Below are 22,217 nucleotides of genomic sequence, written 5' to 3'. Positions count from 1 at the left end.
TGCTTTCGGTCATTACTACGCTGTACACTTGTACAGTACTATGTAGAAGTCTGAGGCCACCATTAGATTGTTGCTATAATGACAATAGAGGAATCATTATTTTTATTTCACTTTACTGGAACACAATCAGAATATATGTATGCAGTTTTTTGTTGTTTAAAAAAAACATCCTCTACAGGTGTCCAGAATTTAGTGTGATCTACCCTTACACTTGAACAATAACACAACTCTGTTAATACTGGAGTGGAACCTTAATTAATGTTTCTGGTTCAAGACATGCGTGAGTATTACATACTCAAAAAACAACAGCGTTTCTGCACAGTACTGTATATGAGCTAGTTATCGATAGCAACTATATTTAGCTTACCCTCACTCGTCTTCTAGTAACATCTCCTCTTCAGTTTCATGTTGTATGACTTCCCAAACTTTTCAGTACTCCTCCACAGTATTTCTTCTTGCCGCCTGTAGCTTTTTCTGGCGATCTTCTCTTCTGTGTGTGAACAAATGCCACAGACCGAGCAACAGAACGAGTCCACGTCCGTCATTGTTTATGTGCGTGTGTGTCTCGCGTATAAGACGTCATAGCAGTTTCGCGCAGCCGGGTTGCAGCCGTGTTGTGATAACCACGCCCACGTTGAGAAGGTACGTTCTCTGTAGTGGAAACACAACTAAACCGTGCCGTTTCGTGCCGTGTCGCTCAGTGCCGTGTAGCATAGAGCTAGTGGAAAAGCGCCATTAGGAGGTCTGCTGGGTCAGACTGAGAACAGTCCAGAAATTATCCAGAGAGTCTCAAAGAACCTGAAGGAGATGAACACGTACAACATCTCACCTGACAGAAGCATCAACATCTTCCACTGTCTGACAGAGATGAACGACCAATCAGTGCATCAGGAGATCCAAGAGTTCATGAAGTCAGAGAACAGAGATCAGCAACTCTCTGAGATCCAGTGCTCAGCTCTGGCCTACATGCTGCAGATGTCTGAGGTTCTGGATGAGTTGAACGTGAACCAGTACAGAACATCAGACCAGGGAAAACACCGACTGATTCCAGCTGTGAGGAACTGCAGGAAGGCTGAGTGAGTACAGACATGATCAATAACAGACTGTATTTTTAACTAATAGTAATATTTTTAGTGACTTTTTCAGTCAGTTCTAGTTTTGTCTTGTACCAGTTTTATTAGTTTTGTCTCCAGTTGTTGTTATTTTTTAAATATTTGATGTAATACTGGAGTAAATGTAGAGGACGCTGGTGTGTGATGTGTCTCACACTGAGAGACAAACATGGACAAAGACAAATCATTTCACTTAAATGTTCCTAACCTGGAATATGATTTACAAATATAACTGATCTCCTCACAGATTTATGATTTAAACAACAGACAGAAATAAAACATGATTTCTACAACAACAACATCATATATTCAACTCTATCATTATTATGAATTATTCACAGCATGAAGCATGAGGACAAACACAGGTTTGACCAGGTCAAAGGTCAAATAAAGCTGCTTAAACTTCTTAACTCTTCTCTTTAATCCACTCATGTGAATTCTTCAGAACTCAACTTTGTTTAAATAATATGAAGAATGAGTGGAAATGACTCAGTGAGTCTCTGTTAATATGAAATATTAATATAAATCTCATTCTATCATAATGATAATGATTCTTTTCTTTGGTTTATAATGATCCAGGCTCCACCAAGCCCGTTCTCCTGTTGTTGTCAATAAAGTTTTCCAAAGACATAAATAAACACACAGATGTTCATGGTGGTTCATGTTGAGTTGTTGTGGAGGAAAAGGACAAACGTCCACCATGGACCACCTTAATACTCTGTGTGTTGTGTTCACTGACCTGTGGTGAAAACTGGCTCAGTTATTGATCACTTTGCACTTATTATCACAGATTTTTACATCTTTTACATCTATTTAGGACATTTTTACAGCCTTTTTTTCACTAAAGCAATAAAAAGCCATTTAAATTCACCACATTTTACTCTTTGTTTCACTAAAGTCGACCCAAGTCTGACAAACATCTGTGGACTTTTGTCCCAACCCAGTCCGACTGGTCAGGACCCGGGTCAGGTATCCGTGCTCTGGTCTACACGGGTCAAAGCAAACCCAAAGACCTGATCAGAACCTGTACCTGTTCAGATCCAGATTAGACTGTTTAGCTTACATGAAGACACAGAGTTAGTGACGTTAGCTGGTTAATAACCATCAGCTGTGAAGTCAGTGCTGATCGGGTCAGACCAACATGAGTCCAGGTCCAGGTGTGTTCCACACACTCAGACTGTGGACATGATGGACACCTCACTGTGACTCCATGTTCATGTAGAACATCAAAGACAAAGAGTCACATTTGATCTTTTCTAGAATCACAGACTTTATGTTTGAGAGACTCAGTGTGAAGTCGTGCTCTCAGCTCTGAACACATGATCAAACACTGACTCAGCTTTTATTCTTTATTCAGGTTGATGAGCTGCAGTTTGTCAGAGATCAGCTGTTCTTCTCTGGTCTCAGTTCTGAAGTCAAACTCCTCTCACATGAGAAAACTGTACCTGAACAACAACAATCTTCATGATTCAGGAGTGAAGCTGCTGTGTTCTGGACTGAAGAGTCCACACTGTAGACTGGAGACTCTGAGGTGAGTTCACTGACTGAAGCTGATGTTGTTTTTTTAAACTTTCATTTTATTAACTTTAAACTCATTTGATTCATCTATGAATAAATAAACTCTTTAAACACACACACACACACACACAGTTTCATACACAGTCTCACACACACAGTCACACACACACTGTCTCACACACACAGGCACACACACACAGTCACACACACACACAGTCTCACACACAGTCTCACACACACTGTCACACACACACACAGTCTCTCACACACACACAGTCACACACACACACAGTCTCACACACACACAATCTCACGCACACACAGTCACACACACTGTCACACACAGTCTCACACACACACAGTCACACACACACACACACAGTCTCACACACACAGTCACGCACACACACAATCTCACACACAGTCTCACACACACACAGTCTCACACACACAGTCTCACACTCACAGTCACACACTGTCACACACACACAGTCACACACACACAGTCACACACACACACACGCACACACTGTCTCACACACTCATGCACACACACACATACAGTCATTGTCTAAAGTCTCATCTTTTATTCTTTATTCAGGTTGATGAGCTGCAGTTTGTCAGAGATCAGCTGTTCTTCTCTGGTCTCAGTTCTGAAGTCAAACTCCTCTCACATGAGAAAACTGGACCTGAGTCACAACAATCTTCATGATTCAGGAGTGAAGCTGCTGTGTTCTGGACTGAAGAGTCCACACTGTAGACTGGAGACTCTGGAGTGAGTTCACTGACTGAAGCTGATGTTGTTTTTTAAAACTTTCATTTTATTAACTTTAAACTCATTTGATTCACTGATGAATAAATAAACTCTTTAAACACACACACACACACACACACACACACACAGTCTCACACACACACAGTCTCACTCACACACACACAGACACACACACACACACACAGTCTCACACACACACAGTCTCACTCACACATACACAGTCACACACACATTCTCACACAGTCTCTCTTACACACACAGTCACACACACACTGTGACACGCACACACAGTCACACACACACAGTCTCACACACACACTGTCACACACACAGTCTCACACACACACAGTCACACACACACACACAGTCTCACACACACACAGTCACACACACACACACACACAGTCTCACACACACACTGTCACACACACACAGTCTCACACACACACTGTCACACACACAGTCACACACACACAGTCTCACACACACACAGTCACACACACAGTCACACACACACTGTCACACGCACACACAGTCACACAAAAACAGTCAAACACACACACTGTCACACACACAGTCACACACACACAGTCACACACACACAGTCACACACACACAGTCTCACACACACACAGTCACGCACACACAGTGTCACACACACACACTGTCTCACACACACACACACACAGTCACGCACACACAGTCACGCACACACAGTCACGCACACACAGTCTCACACACACAGTCACGCACACACAGTCTCACACACACAGTCACACACACACTGTCTCACACACACAGTCACACACACAGACTGTCTCACACACACACACGCAGTCACACACACACAGTCACACACACACTGTCTCACACACACAGTCACGCACACACAGTTTCACACACACACAGTCACACACAGTCTCACACGCAGTCACACACACACACAGTCACGCACACACAGTTTCACACACACACAGTCACACACACACTGTCTCACACACACACAGTCACACACACACAGTCACACACACACACAGTCACACACACACACAGTCACGCACACACAGTTTCACACACACACAGTCACACACACACTGTCTCACACACACACAGTCACACACACACAGTCACACACACACACAGTCACGCACACACAGTTTCACACACACACAGTCACACACACACTGTCTCACACACACACAGTCACACACACACAGTCACACACACACACAGTCACACACACACAGTCACGCACACACAGTCACGCACACACAGTCTCACACACACACACTGTCTCACACACACAGTCACGCACACACAGTCTCACACACACACACAGTCTCACACACACACTGTCTCACACACACAGTCACGCACACACAGTCTCACACACACACTGTCTCACACACACAGTCACACACACACTGTCTCACACACAGTCACACACACAGACTGTCTCACACACACACACGCAGTCACACACACACAGTCACACACACACTGTCTCACACACACAGTCACACACACACTGTCACACACACACACTGTCTCACACACACACACACGCAGTCACACACACACACTGTCTCACACACAGACACAAACACACAGTCTCTCACACACACACACACAGTCATTGTCTAAAGTCTCATCTTTTATTCTTTATTCAGGTTGATAAACTGCAGTTTGTCAGAGATCAGCTGTTCTTCTCTGGTCTCAGTTCTGAAGTCAAACTCCTCTCACATGAGAAAACTGGACCTGAGCTGGAACAATCTTCATGATTCAGGAGTGAAGCTGCTGTGTTCTGGACTGAAGAGTCCACACTGTAGACTGGAGACTCTGTGGTGAGTTCACTGACTCTCTGTTACTGTTGTAAATCTCAGATGTTTAATCATTAATGTTCACACACATGAGTTGAATCAGTGATGGTGAATGAATGAATTCCATTCTAAACTCTGCTTGTTCCATGTTTCCACGTTTTCTTTCTCTCTCAGTCGTAGAATTACCATCTTTTCACACCTGACGTCTTTATTTATTTTCACCTTAATTCTATTTGTTTTCAAATGTGTTTCAGTCAAACCTGTAGTTTACACATCAGTCACTGAATTTATAATTGTAAAGAAGTGTGATTGAGGACTTTGACCTGTAGAGGGCAGTATTGAACCTCTCAGGATTATCACTAAACACTGACTCAACATCATTATTTTTCTGCTTCTTATCATTTCTTCATTTCATTGAGTTGAACTTGATGTGAAAAGTGAGGCTGTGTTGAAATTCACCTGTGACTTATTTGCTTGTTTGTGTGTTGATGTACAAACGTCTTTATTTGAACCTTCACACACTGGTGTTTCTCACAGTCACATGACTCATGCTTTCTAAATACACTGGAGAAAATGTCCAGTGTTAGAGTTAGAGACAACACAAGATCCTCACAGCTGATATTTGACTTATACATTAAAACTAAAGACTTTATCTGTGTCTTTTATTCTTTATTCAGGTTGATGAAATGCAGTTTGTCAGAGATCAGCTGTTCTTCTCTGGCCTCAGTTCTGAAGTCAAACTCCTCATATCTGAGAGAACTGATGCTGATAGACAACAATCTGAAGGATTCAGGAGTGAAGCCTTTGTCTGATCTTAAGAAGAGTCCAGACTACAGACTGGAGTATCTGAGGTCAGTAGAGTCCAGACTACAGACTGAAGACTGTGAGGTCAGTAGAGTCCAGACTACAGACTGGAGACTCTGAGGTCAGTAGAGTCCAGACTACAGACTACAGACTCTGAGGTCAGTAGAGTCCAGACTATAGACTGGAGACTGTGAGGTCAGTAGAGTCCAGACTACAGACTGAAGACTGTGAGGTCAGTAGAGTCCAGACTACAGACTGGAGACTCTGAGGTCAGTAGAGTCCAGACTACAGACTACAGACTCTGAGGTCAGTAGAGTCCAGACTATAGACTGGAGACTGTGAGGTCAGTAGAGTCCAGACTACAGACTGGAGACTGTGAGGTCAGTAGAGTCCAGACTACAGACTGGAGACTATGAGGTCAGTAGAGTCCAGACTACAGACTACAGACTCTGAGGTCAGTAGAGTCCAGACTATAGACTGGAGACTCTGAGGTCAGTAGAGTCCAGACTACAGACTACACACTCTGAGGTCAGTAGAGTCCAGACTACAGACTACAGACTCTGAGGTCAGTAGAGTCCAGACTATAGACTGGAGACTGTGAGGTCAGTAGAGTCCAGACTACAGACTGGAGACTCTGAGGTCAGTAGAGTCCAGACTACAGACTGAAGACTGTGAGGTCAGTAGAGTCCAGACTACAGACTGGAGACTCTGAGGTCAGTAGAGTCCAGACTACAGACTGGAGTATCTGAGGTCAGTAGAGTCCAGACTACAGACTGGAGTATCTGAGGTCAGTAGAGTCCAGACTACAGACTGAAGACTGTGAGGTCAGTAGAGTCCAGACTACAGACTGGAGACTGTGAGGTCAGTAGAGTCCAGACTACAGACTGGAGACTCTGAGGTCAGTAGAGTCCAGACTACAGACTGGAGACTGTGAGGTCAGTAGAGTCCAGACTACAGACTGGAGACTGTGAGGTCAGTAGAGTCCAGACTACAGACTGGAGACTGTGTGGTGAGTAGAGTCCAGACTACAGACTACAGACTCTGAGGTCAGTAGAGTCCAGACTACAGACTGGAGACTGTGTGGTGAGTAGAGTCCAGACTACAGACTACAGACTCTGAGGTCAGTAGAGTCCAGACTACAGACTGAAGACTGTGAGGTCAGTAGAGTCTAGACTACAGACTGAAGTATCTGAGGTCAGTAGAGTCCAGACTACAGACTGAAGACTGTGAGGTCAGTGGAGTCCAGACAACAGACTGACGACTGTGAGGTCAGTAGAGTCCAGACTACAGACTGAAGACTGTGAGGTCAGTAGAGTCCAGACAACAGACTGAAGACTTTGAGGTCAGTAGAGTCCAGACTACAGACTGGAGACTGTGAGGTCAGTCGAGTCCAGACTACAGACTGAAGACTCTGAGGTCAGTCGAGTCAAGACAACAGACTGAAGACTGTGAGGTCAGTAGAGTCCAGACAACAGACTGAAGACTTTGAGGTCAGTAGAGTCCAGACTACAGACTGGAGACTGTGAGGTCAGTCGAGTCCAGACTACAGACTGAAGACTGTGAGGTCAGTAAAGTCCAGACTACAGACTGAAGACTGTGAGGTCAGTAGAGTCCAGACTACTGACTGTGAGGTCAGTAGAGTCCAGACTACTGACTGTGAGGTCAGTAGAGTCCAGACTCTGTCATTTTCCTTAAAACTGGACAAAATTAATCAAGAAATGACCAAAATATCAGGAAATTACCAAAATTGCTAAAATATAAAGAAATGACTAAAATGACAGTCTTTTGTCCATATAGTTTATTTGTTTTCATATTCACACGTGAACATGTTGGACTTTGTTGTGGATGTGCTGCATCACTGACTCACTGCTGTGACTCTGTTGTCTTTACAAGTGGTGATGATGATGATGATGATGATGATGATGATGATGATGATGATGAAGGTGAGAGTGAAGAGGACGATGACTGAAGATGAGCTTCATCCTGAGGTCTGAACTGTGACTTCAGCTTCAACACATCTGTGACACAAACATCAATTCCAGTCTCAAACAGAATACGATGATTTACAAACTGATCAACTTTATTGTGTTGGTTTAGAATATGAAGCTTTAACAGTGACACGTTTACCACTGTCTTACGTCACCTTTGTGTTTGTTGAAGCTCGATGTACGTCTTCAGTTGCTCAACAGTTTGGTGTTGACGTCTTATTTTGTGCTTCATTATGTGCCTCACATTTTCAGTGGGAGGCGGGTCTATATTTGTAAAAAAAAAGAAAGTCAAGAAAACAATAGAACACTCAGTCCTCAAATATGTCCTCTTTCTTCTGAATGTCCCCACATTGTTGGTGAATTACCATAAAAATGTCCCGAGTTTACACAAAAGCAAACACACTCACACACACAAATACAAAATTATATTAGCCCCAAATATTCAAAAGTGTGTCACTTTCTGAAAAGCGTGGTCAGTTCCAGAACTTGCCACTAGAGGGCTAAATTTAGGTGAGCAAAATTAATAAACACATTTACACTTTTACACAGGATTTTTGGTCTGGGAGCGTGTGTGGGAGGAGTCAAGAAAACAACTGAACACTCAGTCCTCAAATATGTCCTCTTTCTTCTGGATGTCCCCACATTAAAGGTGTTTTATCATAAAAATGTCCCGATTTTTCACTAGAACAAACACACACACAAATACAAAATTACATTTGCCCCAAATATTCGAAAGTCTGTCACTATCTGAAAAGTGTGGTCAGTTCCAGAACTTGCCACTAGAGGGCTAAATTGAAGGTGAGCAAAATTGATAAACACATTTACATTTTCATTTTGTGAAAATTGTGATATTTCAGGATTTTTGGTTTGGGAGCGTGTGGGGGAGGAGTCAAGAAAACAATAGAACACTCAGTCCTCAAATATGTCCTCTTTCTTCTGAATGTCCCCACATTAAAGGTGTTTTATCATAAAATTGTCCCGATTTTTCACTAAAACAAACTCTCACTCTTTCCCTCTGTGTGGCTCATAGGACACACACACACAGGCGTTTTCAAAATAAGAGTCTCTGTTTCTGTTTGTCCACATGTACACACAACCCTGGAGTTTTCAAAAAAGAGTTTTTTTTGTCCACACTAACACGCATCACTGACTTTTTCAAAATAAGAGTCTCAGTTTCTTTTTGTCCACACTAACACAACCCTGGGATTTTCAAAGTAAGAGTCTGAGTTTGTCCACACTTACACGCATCACTGGAGCTTTCAAAATAAGAGTCTCAGTTTCTGTTTGTCCACACTAACATGCATCACTGGAGCTTTCAAAATAAGAGTCTCTGTTTCTGTTTGTCCACACTAACACGCAACCCTGGAGTTTTCAAAATAAAAGTCTCAGTTTCTGTTTGTCCACACTAACACACAACCCTGGGATTTTCAAAGTAAGAGTCTGAGTTTCTGTTTGTCCACACTAACATGCATCACTGGAGCTTTCAAAATAAGAGTCTCAGTTTCTCCACACTTACACACAACCCTGGAGTTTTCAAAATAAGAGTCTCTGTTTCTGTTTGTCCACAATAACACACAACATTGGAGTTTTCAAAATAAGAGTTTTTTTTGTCCACACTAACATGCATCACTGGATTTTTCAAAATAAGAGTCTGTTTCTTTTTGTCCACACTAACATGCAACCCTGGAGTTTTCAAAATAAGAGCCTCTGTCTCTCCACACTAACACGCAACCCTTGAGTTTTCAAAATAAAAGTCTCAGTTTCCGTTTGTCCACACTAACACGCATCACTGGAGCTTTCAAAATAAGAGTCTCCGTTTCTGTTTGTCCACACTAACACACAACCCTGGAGTTTTCAAAATAAGAGTCTCAGTTTGTTTGTCGACACTAATACACAACCCTGGAGTTTTCAAAATAAGAGTCTCAGTTTGTTTGTTGACACTAATACACAACCCTGGAGTTTTCAAAATAAGAGCCTCTGTCTCTCCACACTAACACACAACCCTGGAGTTTTCAAAATAAGAGTCTCACTTTCTGTTTGTCGACACTAACACACAACCCTGGAGTTTTCAAAATAAGAGTCTCAATTTCTGCTTGTCCACACTAACACACAACCCTGGAGTTTTCAAAATAAAAGTCTCAGTTTCTGTTTGTCCACACTAACATGCATCACTGGAGCTTTCAAAATAAGATTCTCAGTTTGCCACTTGCCACTAGAGGGCTAAATTGAAGGTGAGCAAAATTGATAAACACATTTACATTTTCATTTTGTGAAAATTGTGATATTTCAGGATTTTTGGTTTGGGAGCGTGTGGGGGAGGAGTCAAGAAAACAATAGAACACTCAGTCCTCAAATATGTCCTCTTTCTTCTGAATGTCCCCACATTAAAGGTGTTTTATCATAAAATTGTCCCGATTTTTCACTAAAACAAACTCTCACTCTTTCCCTCTGTGTGGCTCATAGGACACACACACACAGGCGTTTTCAAAATAAGAGTCTCTGTTTCTGTTTGTCCACATGTACACACAACCCTGGAGTTTTCAAAAAAGAGTTTTTTTTGTCCACACTAACACGCATCACTGACTTTTTCAAAATAAGAGTCTCAGTTTCTTTTTGTCCACACTAACACAACCCTGGGATTTTCAAAGTAAGAGTCTGAGTTTGTCCACACTTACACGCATCACTGGAGCTTTCAAAATAAGAGTCTCAGTTTCTGTTTGTCCACACTAACATGCATCACTGGAGCTTTCAAAATAAGAGTCTCTGTTTCTGTTTGTCCACACTAACACGCAACCCTGGAGTTTTCAAAATAAAAGTCTCAGTTTCTGTTTGTCCACACTAACACACAACCCTGGGATTTTCAAAGTAAGAGTCTGAGTTTGTCCACACTAACACGCAACCCTGGAGTTTTCAAAATAAAAGTCTCAGTTTCTGTTTGTCCACACTAACATGCATCACTGGAGCTTTCAAAATAAGAGTCTCAGTTTCTCCACACTTACACACAACCCTGGAGTTTTCAAAATAAGAGTCTCTGTTTCTGTTTGTCCACAATAACACACAACATTGGAGTTTTCAAAATAAGAGTTTTTTTTGTCCACACTAACATGCATCACTGGATTTTTCAAAATAAGAGTCTGTTTCTTTTTGTCCACACTAACATGCAACCCTGGAGTTTTCAAAATAAGAGCCTCTGTCTCTCCACACTAACACGCAACCCTTGAGTTTTCAAAATAAAAGTCTCAGTTTCCGTTTGTCCACACTAACACGCATCACTGGAGCTTTCAAAATAAGAGTCTCCGTTTCTGTTTGTCCACACTAACACACAACCCTGGAGTTTTCAAAATAAGAGTCTCAGTTTGTTTGTCGACACTAATACACAACCCTGGAGTTTTCAAAATAAGAGTCTCAGTTTGTTTGTTGACACTAATACACAACCCTGGAGTTTTCAAAATAAGAGCCTCTGTCTCTCCACACTAACACACAACCCTGGAGTTTTCAAAATAAGAGTCTCACTTTCTGTTTGTCGACACTAACACACAACCCTGGAGTTTTCAAAATAAGAGTCTCAATTTCTGCTTGTCCACACTAACACACAACCCTGGAGTTTTCAAAATAAAAGTCTCAGTTTCTGTTTGTCCACACTAACATGCATCACTGGAGCTTTCAAAATAAGAGTCTCAGTTTCTCCACACTTACACACAACCCTGGAGTTTTCAAAATAAGAGTCTCTGTTTCTGTTTGTCCACAATAACACACAACATTGGAGTTTTCAAAATAAGAGTTTTTTTTGTCCACACTAACATGCATCACTGGATTTTTCAAAATAAGAGTCTGTTTCTTTTTGTCCACACTAACATGCAACCCTGGAGTTTTCAAAATAAGAGCCTCTGTCTCTCCACACTAACACGCAACCCTTGAGTTTTCAAAATAAAAGTCTCAGTTTCCGTTTGTCCACACTAACACGCATCACTGGAGCTTTCAAAATAAGAGTCTCCGTTTCTGTTTGTCCACACTAACACACAACCCTGGAGTTTTCAAAATAAGAGTCTCAGTTTGTTTGTCGACACTAATACACAACCCTGGAGTTTTCAAAATAAGAGTCTCAGTTTGTTTGTTGACACTAATACACAACCCTGGAGTTTTCAAAATAAGAGCCTCTGTCTCTCCACACTAACACACAACCCTGGAGTTTTCAAAATAAGAGTCTCACTTTCTGTTTGTCGACACTAACACACAACCCTGGAGTTTTCAAAATAAGAGTCTCAATTTCTGCTTGTCCACACTAACACACAACCCTGGAGTTTTCAAAATAAAAGTCTCAGTTTCTGTTTGTCCACACTAACATGCATCACTGGAGCTTTCAAAATAAGAGTCTCAGTTTCTCCACACTTACACACAACCCTGGAGTTTTCAAAATAAGAGTCTCTGTTTCTGTTTGTCCACAATAACACACAACATTGGAGTTTTCAAAATAAGAGTTTTTTTTGTCCACACTAACATGCATCACTGGATTTTTCAAAATAAGAGTCTGTTTCTTTTTGTCCACACTAACATGCAACCCTGGAGTTTTCAAAATAAGAGCCTCTGTCTCTCCACACTAACACGCAACCCTTGAGTTTTCAAAATAAAAGTCTCAGTTTCCGTTTGTCCACACTAACACGCATCACTGGAGCTTTCAAAATAAGAGTCTCCGTTTCTGTTTGTCCACACTAACACACAACCCTGGAGTTTTCAAAATAAGAGTCTCAGTTTGTTTGTCGACACTAATACACAACCCTGGAGTTTTCAAAATAAGAGTCTCAGTTTGTTTGTTGACACTAATACACAACCCTGGAGTTTTCAAAATAAGAGCCTCTGTCTCTCCACACTAACACACAACCCTGGAGTTTTCAAAATAAGAGTCTCACTTTCTGTTTGTCGACACTAACACACAACCCTGGAGTTTTCAAAATAAGAGTCTCAATTTCTGCTTGTCCACACTAACACACAACCCTGGAGTTTTCAAAATAAAAGTCTCAGTTTCTGTTTGTCCACACTAACATGCATCACTGGAGCTTTCAAAATAAGAGTCTCAGTTTCTCCACACTTACACACAACCCTGGAGTTTTCAAAATAAGAGTCTCTGTTTCTGTTTGTCCACAATAACACACAACATTGGAGTTTTCAAAATAAGAGTTTTTTTTGTCCACACTAACATGCATCACTGGATTTTTCAAAATAAGAGTCTGTTTCTTTTTGTCCACACTAACATGCAACCCTGGAGTTTTCAAAATAAGAGCCTCTGTCTCTCCACACTAACACGCAACCCTTGAGTTTTCAAAATAAAAGTCTCAGTTTCCGTTTGTCCACACTAACACGCATCACTGGAGCTTTCAAAATAAGAGTCTCCGTTTCTGTTTGTCCACACTAACACACAACCCTGGAGTTTTCAAAATAAGAGTCTCAGTTTGTTTGTCGACACTAATACACAACCCTGGAGTTTTCAAAATAAGAGTCTCAGTTTGTTTGTTGACACTAATACACAACCCTGGAGTTTTCAAAATAAGAGCCTCTGTCTCTCCACACTAACACACAACCCTGGAGTTTTCAAAATAAGAGTCTCACTTTCTGTTTGTCGACACTAACACACAACCCTGGAGTTTTCAAAATAAGAGTCTCAATTTCTGCTTGTCCACACTAACACACAACCTTGGAGTTTTCAAAATAAGAGTCTCAGTTTGTGTTTGTCCACACCAACATGCAACCCTGGAGTTTTCAAAATAAGAGTCTCAGTTTGTGTTTGTACACAACGACATGCAACCCTGGAGTTTTCAAAATAAGAGTCTCTGTTTCTCCACACTAACATGCAACCCTTGAACTTTCAAAATAAAAGTCTCAGTTTATGTTTGTCGACACTAAAACGCCACCCTGGAGTTTTCAAAATAAGAGTCTCACTTTTTGTTTGTCCACACTAACAGGAAACCCTGGAGTTTTCAAAATAAGAGTCTCACTTTTTGTTTGTCCACACTAACAGGAAACCCTGGAGTTTTCAAAATAAGAGTCTCACTTTTTGTTTGTCCACACTAATAGGCAACCCTGGAGTTTTCAAAATAAAAGTCTCACTTTCTAAAACACAATTCAAAAGCTCTTTAAAGTCTGTTGAACGTGACTCAAACTTTCTTAAGTCGAGTAAAAAGAGGTAAAACTTCCCAATATTACGTTTCTCAGTAACAACGGTGACAGTTGTGCGTTTTTAAAGGTAATAAACGTGCGTTTACTCGAGTGTGTGGTGATCGCGTCCGTGAATCAGGTGATAAACGTTCACAGGTGTCGCCCTCGCACCGTCGAATCGGAACGAATCGTTGTGATGAAACGCAGAAACTGGCTCATTGTTCGCCTTCACCTGAAACTCATGCGAGGAGGATCATAACAAACGTTACGCCTCCTGCATTTGTTCTCTAAACTCAGCCCGAGTCGCGGGAGGATCGTGTTCGGCCGTGACCTGAAAAACACGACACAATGACCCGCGCACAAAACACATGTAACGCACTCCCGCAAACAGCGAGGCCTCGTTCTCACACACACATGCACCGACATATGAGCCATGAGCTCCATAAACATCACAAAACAGCATTCATCAGTGACACAGAGTGACCACACGAGGCAGCAGAGGACCAGCAGCTCCCGTGTCCCTGTGAGCTACAATCACTGATGTTGTCTGTGGGCTTTGGTGTGGGAGAGTGACAGCGTGTGTGTGTGAGGTTAAATGAGCTCCACGTGTTTGCAGGTACAGTAAATCCAGAGGTTTTCCTTTGCTGCCAAAAAATGTACGGCAGAGTGTTAGTGCCACATTTAAAAAAATAATAATAAATAATAATGATAATAATTTGAAAGAAAGAAAATTCAACAGCATGAAATCAGAGATTAAGATTCAAGACATAATTCAGAGATTAAGATTAAAGATAGAATTCAGAGATTAGATTAAAACCATAATTCAGAGATTAAGTATAAGTGAGAATACAAATATTAAGACTACAGGAAGAATTCAAAGATCAAGATTACAGGAAGAATTCAGAGATTAAGATTAAAGCCAGAAAACAGAGATCAAGTTTAAAGCTAGAATTCAGAGATTAGATGAAAGCCACAATTCATAGATTAAGATGATTAATGCCATAATTCAGAGATTAAGATTAAAGACAGAATTCAGATTAAAATTAAAGTCAGAATTCAGAGATCAAGTTTAAAGCTATAATTCAGAGATTACATTAAAGCCAGAATTCAGAGATTAAGATTAAACCAGAATTCAGAGATTCTCACTGAACTCTGACTAAAACTAAATCTTAATCTTAATCTTAAACTCAGTTCGTACGTTTAGAAGAAATAAAAAAGTGACAGCGACAGTTTTTCCAACAAAAGCATTTATTATTTTTTTGCGTCTTTATTGAAGGAAATTAAATCCCGACGTCACAAACGTGTTCACGCGCGACTTTACACGTTCTGCTCGATGCTTTTGGCAACTTCAGGTCAACAGAGAGTGAAATTAAAACGGGAAATTCATCCGTCCACGCGGCATCAAAAACGGATTCACGCGTTTGTATCGGTGAGACGAGACGGGGAGGGGGGCGGGGCCACGGAAACATCGGCATTTTAACGTCTTTATAATTTAAATGCGACTTCGCCGTCTAAGTGTACATCATCTCCGCCATGTGCGACATCTTCTTGGGGATGTACAGATAATACTCCATGTATCCAGAAAGGTCCTCGATCGTGATGTCGTCCACGTAGCCGCGCGCCTGCTCCGAACACGAGCGCGGCGAGCCCGACGCGAGCGGCGAGGCGGCGGCGGCGTGACTGTTGGGAGTTCTGGGGGCGGAGCCGGCGTGGCTCGGCAGGCTCTGCTCGCACTCCGAGATGACGTCACGGAGACCCGTGAAGGAGTAAACCTCCACGCCGCGCCAGCCCTGAGGACGCGAGCGACACGGGCACGGACGCTCCAGCTCCTGGGAGGCGGAGCCGCTCTTCTTCTGGGCGCAGCAGCAGCAGCAGCAGCAGCACGGCACGCTGGCGCCACCTGCAGAGCAGTGCAGCTCAGACAGAGCCCTGAAGTCGTCGGCGCGCCGCGGCGACCCCGACGCCGCTCCGCCACAGGCACTTTTCTCCGAATCGCACTCCTTGCCCGACAGGGCTGCTCCGGACGCCGCGACGGCGGGAATCTCCAAGGGCGGCGAGGACCCCACGGCGCCAACTAGCGTCTCGTAGCTAGCACAGGAGCCAAACACCAGGGGAGGGGCGTGGCCGGCGCTGCCCGGATTCAACGGCTCTTTCTTGGCGGAGGCGGAGCTCGCGTCGAGCGGCTCGGCGGGCTCGGGCGCGGCCAGGCGCTGGTGCTTCAGGCAGCCACCAGGGGGCGACAGAGCGGAGGCCGCGGCGGCGCTGCAGTACGTGAACTTGGGCGGGTGAAGGATGGGCGACTTGGACCTGCGGCGGCGCTGCGTCCTCGCTGCTCCTCTGGACGTTTTCCTCGTACAGCTGAAGACAAGAAGACAGTGAAAGTCACAGAAAACCAGGGACGGATCGGCTCGTTAGGCCTGAACGGCTCGTTAGGCCTGATCGGCTCGTTAGGCCTGATCCTGATCCGATCTTTGTTGTTTTGGCAAAATCTAATCTAAAAAAAACATTTGAAACAAAGAAAATTAAACAGTATGAATTCAGAGATTAATATTAAAGGCATAATCCATAGATTAACATTAAACAAGAATTCACAGATTATTAAAGACAGAATACACAGATTAACATTAAAGACAGAAATCATAGATTAAGATTAAACCAGAATTCAGAGATTAAGATTAAAGACAGAGATTAACAGTAAAGCCAGAATTCATAGATTAAGATTAAAGACATAATTCATAGATTAAGATTAAAGACATAATTCATAGATTAAGATTAAACCCAGACTTCACAGATTAAGATTAAGGAAATAATTCAGAGATTAAGATTAAACCAGAATTCAGAGACTAAGATTAAAGACAGAGATTAACAGTAAAGCCAGAATTCATAGATTAAGATTAAAGCCAGAATTCATAGATTAAGATTAAAGACATAATTCATAGATTAAGATTAAAGACATAATTCATAGATTAAGATTAAACCCAGACTTGATAGATTAAGATTAAGGAAATAATTCAGAGATTAAGATTAAACCAGAATTCACAGATTAAGGTTAAAGACACATTTCACAGATTAAGATTAAAGACATAATTCACAGATTAAGATTAAAGACATAATTCACAGATTAAGATTAAAGCCAGAATTCACAGATTAAGATTATTTTCTCTGTGTTCAACAGTGTCATCGCTGATCTAAAGAACTCTTTATCTTCACAAAACTTTATTTCCATAACAAATATGTACAAAGGCTCCGTTGCCATGGCGACGGCGTTGGCTCCGCCTCCACTCACCCGTGCCAGTTGTCCTTGGGGCTGCTGAGCTTGGTCTTGGCTCCGCCGGCGTCTAATCCGGGTCGAGCAGGAGCTCTGGGAGCTAACGCTAACTCTGACACGCTCACTGCTCCAGGTAAACTGAGGAGGAGAGAGAAGCTTCACAAACACCAGATACATTCAAGAGAAACAAATAAAAGCTTTGGTTTTTAACCTCAACGTCGTTGTAAATGATGAGAAACGAAGGAAAAAACACATTTGGAGTCGTTGTCGTCGTCGTCAAAGGCTGTGGCTCTTATTTTGAAGGCCAGGGTGAAAGGAAGTGGCATCGACGTCCAGTCGGCCGGTGTTTGTGAACGGAAGTTAAATCTGAGTTTTTATAGATAAAGATCAGCAAAAGCACTTTCACTGAGTCATGATTGAGCTCCTTAGCTCTTCTTTTTGGGAAGAACAACATATATGTTAGGATTATATATATATATATAAATGTCAACAATATTATTTTTTTACGGATTATATGTAGATTTTGGTACTTTACGTAGAATATGGAATTATAAGAATTATCAGTAGATTTTGGAGATTGAAGTAGATTTTGTTATTATAAGTCTTTTCAACGTTAATCTACGGTTGGACATTGTTGGCTTTGACGTCGCGCTCATGACTCGTCACTCTCTGACCAATCAGAGGCCGACAGTCTGGCGACGTCACATTTTAGTTTCGGCTCGACTTGAAACGTCGTCAGAGCAGGAACTTAAAAAGAAAAGAACAAAAAAAACATCGGGTACTAAAGTGACTCCATCACTGATGGAGAAGAGAAACGTGCCAAACCAAAGCGAACCATTCAACTGTGTGGAAACACGAGTGTGATGCAGTCGTTCACCTCTCAGCGTCAACCCTCAGCTTCTTAAACGCCGTCTGCAGAGTCTCGTCCTCACAGTCCTTCCCTCCTGCCTCCATGGTGGGAGGAGGACGCTCTGACCAGCCACCCAGCTGCAGCACAAACACACAACAACCACAACAACAACAACAACACAAGTTCACACAGGGTTACTGACTCTTCAGTGTGATGTAACACGCGTGTCTGGATGGATACAGGAAGTGCTTTTACTCTGAAATGACGACAGGATGTTGTTGTGACTGCGACATTAGAGAAGCAGACATGGAGGACAGGACAGTTTAGAAGTGAAGTTGATCAGTGTTTGGTAATAATGAGCCTCTCAAAGTGTTGTTTTTGTCCACAAACCAAAAATGACTCAGTTTTAATGAATTCGTTGTTTTTACGGAGCAAAGAAATGAAGAAAATGTTTTAAAAAATTAAAGAAGCTGAAACAATCAGAGATCTTGTATTAAAATGTCAAGTATGAAAATAGCTGACGAGTAACTGTTTCAGCTCTAATACAACGTGAAGAGACGAACAGTAAAACGTTTTCAACTTCAGAACTGGATTGTGCGTCTATTGAAAACACACAAAAAAACAAACGTAATGTGACAGAGAGCAAATTAAGACGTTAACGATTCACAAACTCACGATTCGATACATTCCTACGATCTTTTTTAAATTTAGATTTGAACATAAATAAATAAATAAATAAATAACCAAAGATTTCTCTCTTTTCTGTAACAAAATAATACTCTTGAAAAATACAAAGTAAACGATCAATCAGACCGGGATGTGTCCCCAAAGCATGCTGGGAAGTGTAGTTCTTCACAAGAAATAACTTGTTTTGATAAACAGCAAAGGTAAGACGACATTTCCGCTTGTATTTTTTTGAAAGTCAGTCGTCGTTTTGCTCTTATCTTGGTTCTGGATCCGTGAATCTTGTTCGTAGAGTGATAAAAATCTGTGAATTCGCCGCTGTTTACATGTGTGTTTTAACTGTGTTTGGTGAACATCAGAATGGTTTATATGAGCTTTTAGCTGAGTTTCTGACCTTTCTGTTGGTATGCAGCATGTCTGTGTTTGTTAAAGTTAGACGTGGTTTGATGTGCGTCTGGGACCAAGATTATTCTTTATTTTCTAAATATGTCCAGACATTATAGAGGTGACATTTAAGTGGACTTTATTGAGAATTCTGATCAACCTCACAACTGACTGTGACATGCTCACAGTATTTCCTACTGATGTTTATTTTATATTTCATAGTAGTACTATTGTACCTTTTTTTCGATCGGGAAATTATGTGCAATTCGCCACTGTTACGCTGACGGACGAATCATTCAAACATGTCAATAAATACTATAATATTATATTAAACTTGTCATTAAATAGTATTTCTTTCTGTACTTTTGCGTGCCGTTACACCTCTAACCAAAGCTAACTAAACCACTGTCTTAGTCGGACTAAAATCAGACTTTTAACACACGTGTAAACATACGTGAATGAGATCAGCTTCAAGTTTTGCTAATTATAAGCGACGTTGGGCTTGTTTTGCGTTAACGCTGCTTACAAACACAAGGAGCTGCAGGTTTTTTGGGGCTCGTTGCTAACGTGTAGCTACATATTTGTTCATAGACACAAGCGACAGCAGAGTTTTTCACACATGCACCAGATAAATCTGAGTGAATGTAAAAGTACACAATGAGTAAAATACACACTTTGCAAATGAATTATTAGAGGTTTACTGTATACTTATATATATACATATATATATATACATACACACATACACACATATATATATATATATATATATATATATATACATACACATATATATATATATATATACATACATACACATATATATATATATATATACATACATACACATATATATATATATATATATACATAAACATATACATACACATAAACATATTCATATATATACATACACACACATGTGTATACACATACACACACATATATATATATATATATACACACACATACATACATATACATATATATAAACACACATACATATATATATATATATACATACACATATATATATATATATATATACACACATATATATATATATATATACACACATACATATATATATACATATATATATATATATATACACATATATATATATATACACACATACATATATATATATATACACACATACATAAATATATACATACATATATATAATACAACTGATTTACCAACGTTCATATCTCATCTGTTTTACAATGTTTTTTGTTGTCTTTTGTTTTAATAGAGCGTTAAATCGCTTGTTATCAGACCTGCTAACACTGTTGTGGTTTAATAACAGAGACAATAAAGTGCAACCGTGGGACTGATGTTGTGAATGACGACAATGAATCGACAACAATAATAACTTGTGTGCATTAATAAGCCGCTACAACCACAGAGAAGAAGCCTTTAGCAGCACAGGCTGCTGCTAAACACCAGCGTTTCATAAGCGCTCCCACCCTCCTGCTTAATGCTAATGCTAGCAGCTACCTTCCTTCGCCTGTGCTATGCTAACAGTCACAACAGGACGCCGCGTTCGGGGACAACGTGGAGCGGCTTTGACACACGGTGGGTGATACTCACGGTTCAAGACGTCCTGGCCACTGCAGAGAAAGACGAACCCGGGGGCAGAAAGGGTGTTCCCCCCGCCACGGGTGCGCGGATGTTTGGTAGCCAGGGAGGCTAACGACAGCTAAGGCTAGGCGACGGTGCCGAGAGGCTAGCTTCAGAAGCTAGCAGTGTTCGACTGTAAACAAAATAAAAAATAATATTTATATATATATTTATGTATAAACCGCAAGTCGAGAGCTTCGTGTACGACAAGACTCACATTCGTGGGTTATTAATATCAATATCCGCGGGGACGCGCTGCGCGGACGTTGAGGCCCCGCTCTTGTTTACGGTCGAAATGACTCTGCAACAACGCGCTGCGTCACTGACGTCACTGCTTACGTCACGCAACTGCGCATGCGCGGATGCTGGACGGAACTGAAGCAACGGGCAGGAAATGTAATGATAAAAAGATATACGAGAGTATTTACAGTACAAATACTTACTGTACTTGAGTACAGCATTCACATATCTGTACTTTACTTTATTTGTATTTCTGGCAACTTTTACCCCACTACATTACCAGAATAAAGTGTGTACTTTTACTCCACTACATTACCAGAATAAAGTGTGTACTTTTACTCCACTACATTTCCTAAATAAAGTGTGAACTTGTACTGATTGTGTACTTTTACTCCACTACATTTCCTAAATAGTGTACTTTTACTCATTGTGTACTTTTACTCCACTACATTTCAAAAAAAGTGTGTACTTTTACTCATTGTGTACTTTTACTCCAATACATTTGCACAATAAAGTTTGTACTTGTACTCATTGTGTACTTGTTCTGCACTACATTTCCAAAATAAAGTGTGTACTTATACTCCAATACATTTGCACAATAAAGTTTGTACTTGTACTCATTGTGTACTTGTACTCCACTTCATTTCAAAATAAAGTGTGTACTTTTTACTCATTGTGTACTTTTACTCCACTACATTTCCAAAATAAAGTGTGTACTTTTACTCATTGTGTACTTTTAGTCCACTACATTTCCAGAATAAATGTACTTTTACTCATTGTGTACGTTTACACCACTACATTTCCTTAAAAAGTGTGTACTTTTACTCATTGTGTACTTTTAGTCCACTACATTTCCAGAATAAATGTACTTTTACTCATTGTGTACTTTTACACCACTACATTTCCTTAAAAAGTGTGTACTTTTACTCATTGTGTACTTGTACTCCACTACATTTCCAAAAAAGTTTGTACTTGTACTCATTGTGTACTTTTACTCC

The 22,217-nt window shown here is 41.0% G+C and overlaps 2 protein-coding genes across 4 annotated transcripts; one reads left to right on the top strand and one right to left on the bottom strand.

Annotated features, from left to right (window-relative positions):
• Nucleotides 1–807: 807 nt before the first annotated feature.
• On the top strand, nt 808–8,815 carry LOC310942386 (uncharacterized protein; the record flags this gene model as incomplete). Its single annotated transcript, XM_083907766.1, has 6 exons — nt 808–1,076; nt 2,470–2,643; nt 3,232–3,405; nt 5,076–5,249; nt 5,903–6,080; nt 7,923–8,815. The coding sequence occupies 6 exons, from the start codon at nt 808–810 to the stop codon at nt 7,926–7,928; spliced, it is 975 nt and encodes a 324-aa protein (XP_083763892.1). The 3' UTR covers nt 7,929–8,815.
• Nucleotides 8,816–15,438: 6,623 nt separating this feature from the next.
• Nucleotides 15,439–21,281, bottom strand: oser1 (oxidative stress responsive serine-rich 1). 3 transcript variants are annotated; one of them, XM_083907697.1, is made up of 5 exons: nt 21,197–21,281; nt 20,950–21,112; nt 18,313–18,422; nt 17,454–17,591; nt 15,439–16,525 (listed from the first exon to the last, which is right to left on the bottom strand). In XM_083907697.1, exons 3-5 carry the CDS (start codon nt 18,387–18,389, stop codon nt 15,679–15,681), a joined length of 1,062 nt encoding a protein of 353 aa, XP_083763823.1. In that variant the 5' UTR covers nt 18,390–18,422; nt 20,950–21,112; nt 21,197–21,281; the 3' UTR covers nt 15,439–15,678. The 3 variants fall into 3 exon arrangements, with proteins under 3 accessions (XP_083763823.1, XP_083763822.1, XP_083763824.1); XM_083907696.1 differs by having other exon boundaries at nt 20,950–21,266; XM_083907698.1 differs by having other exon boundaries at nt 17,454–17,573; nt 20,950–21,266.
• Between the last annotated feature and the right edge of the window lie 936 nt (nt 21,282–22,217).

This window comes from Microchirus variegatus (genome assembly GCF_963457635.1).
Source record: "Microchirus variegatus genome assembly, chromosome: 21".
Classification (NCBI taxonomy): Eukaryota; Metazoa; Chordata; class Actinopteri; order Pleuronectiformes; family Soleidae; genus Microchirus; species Microchirus variegatus.
This window is presented reverse-complemented; position numbering and strand designations above follow the sequence as displayed.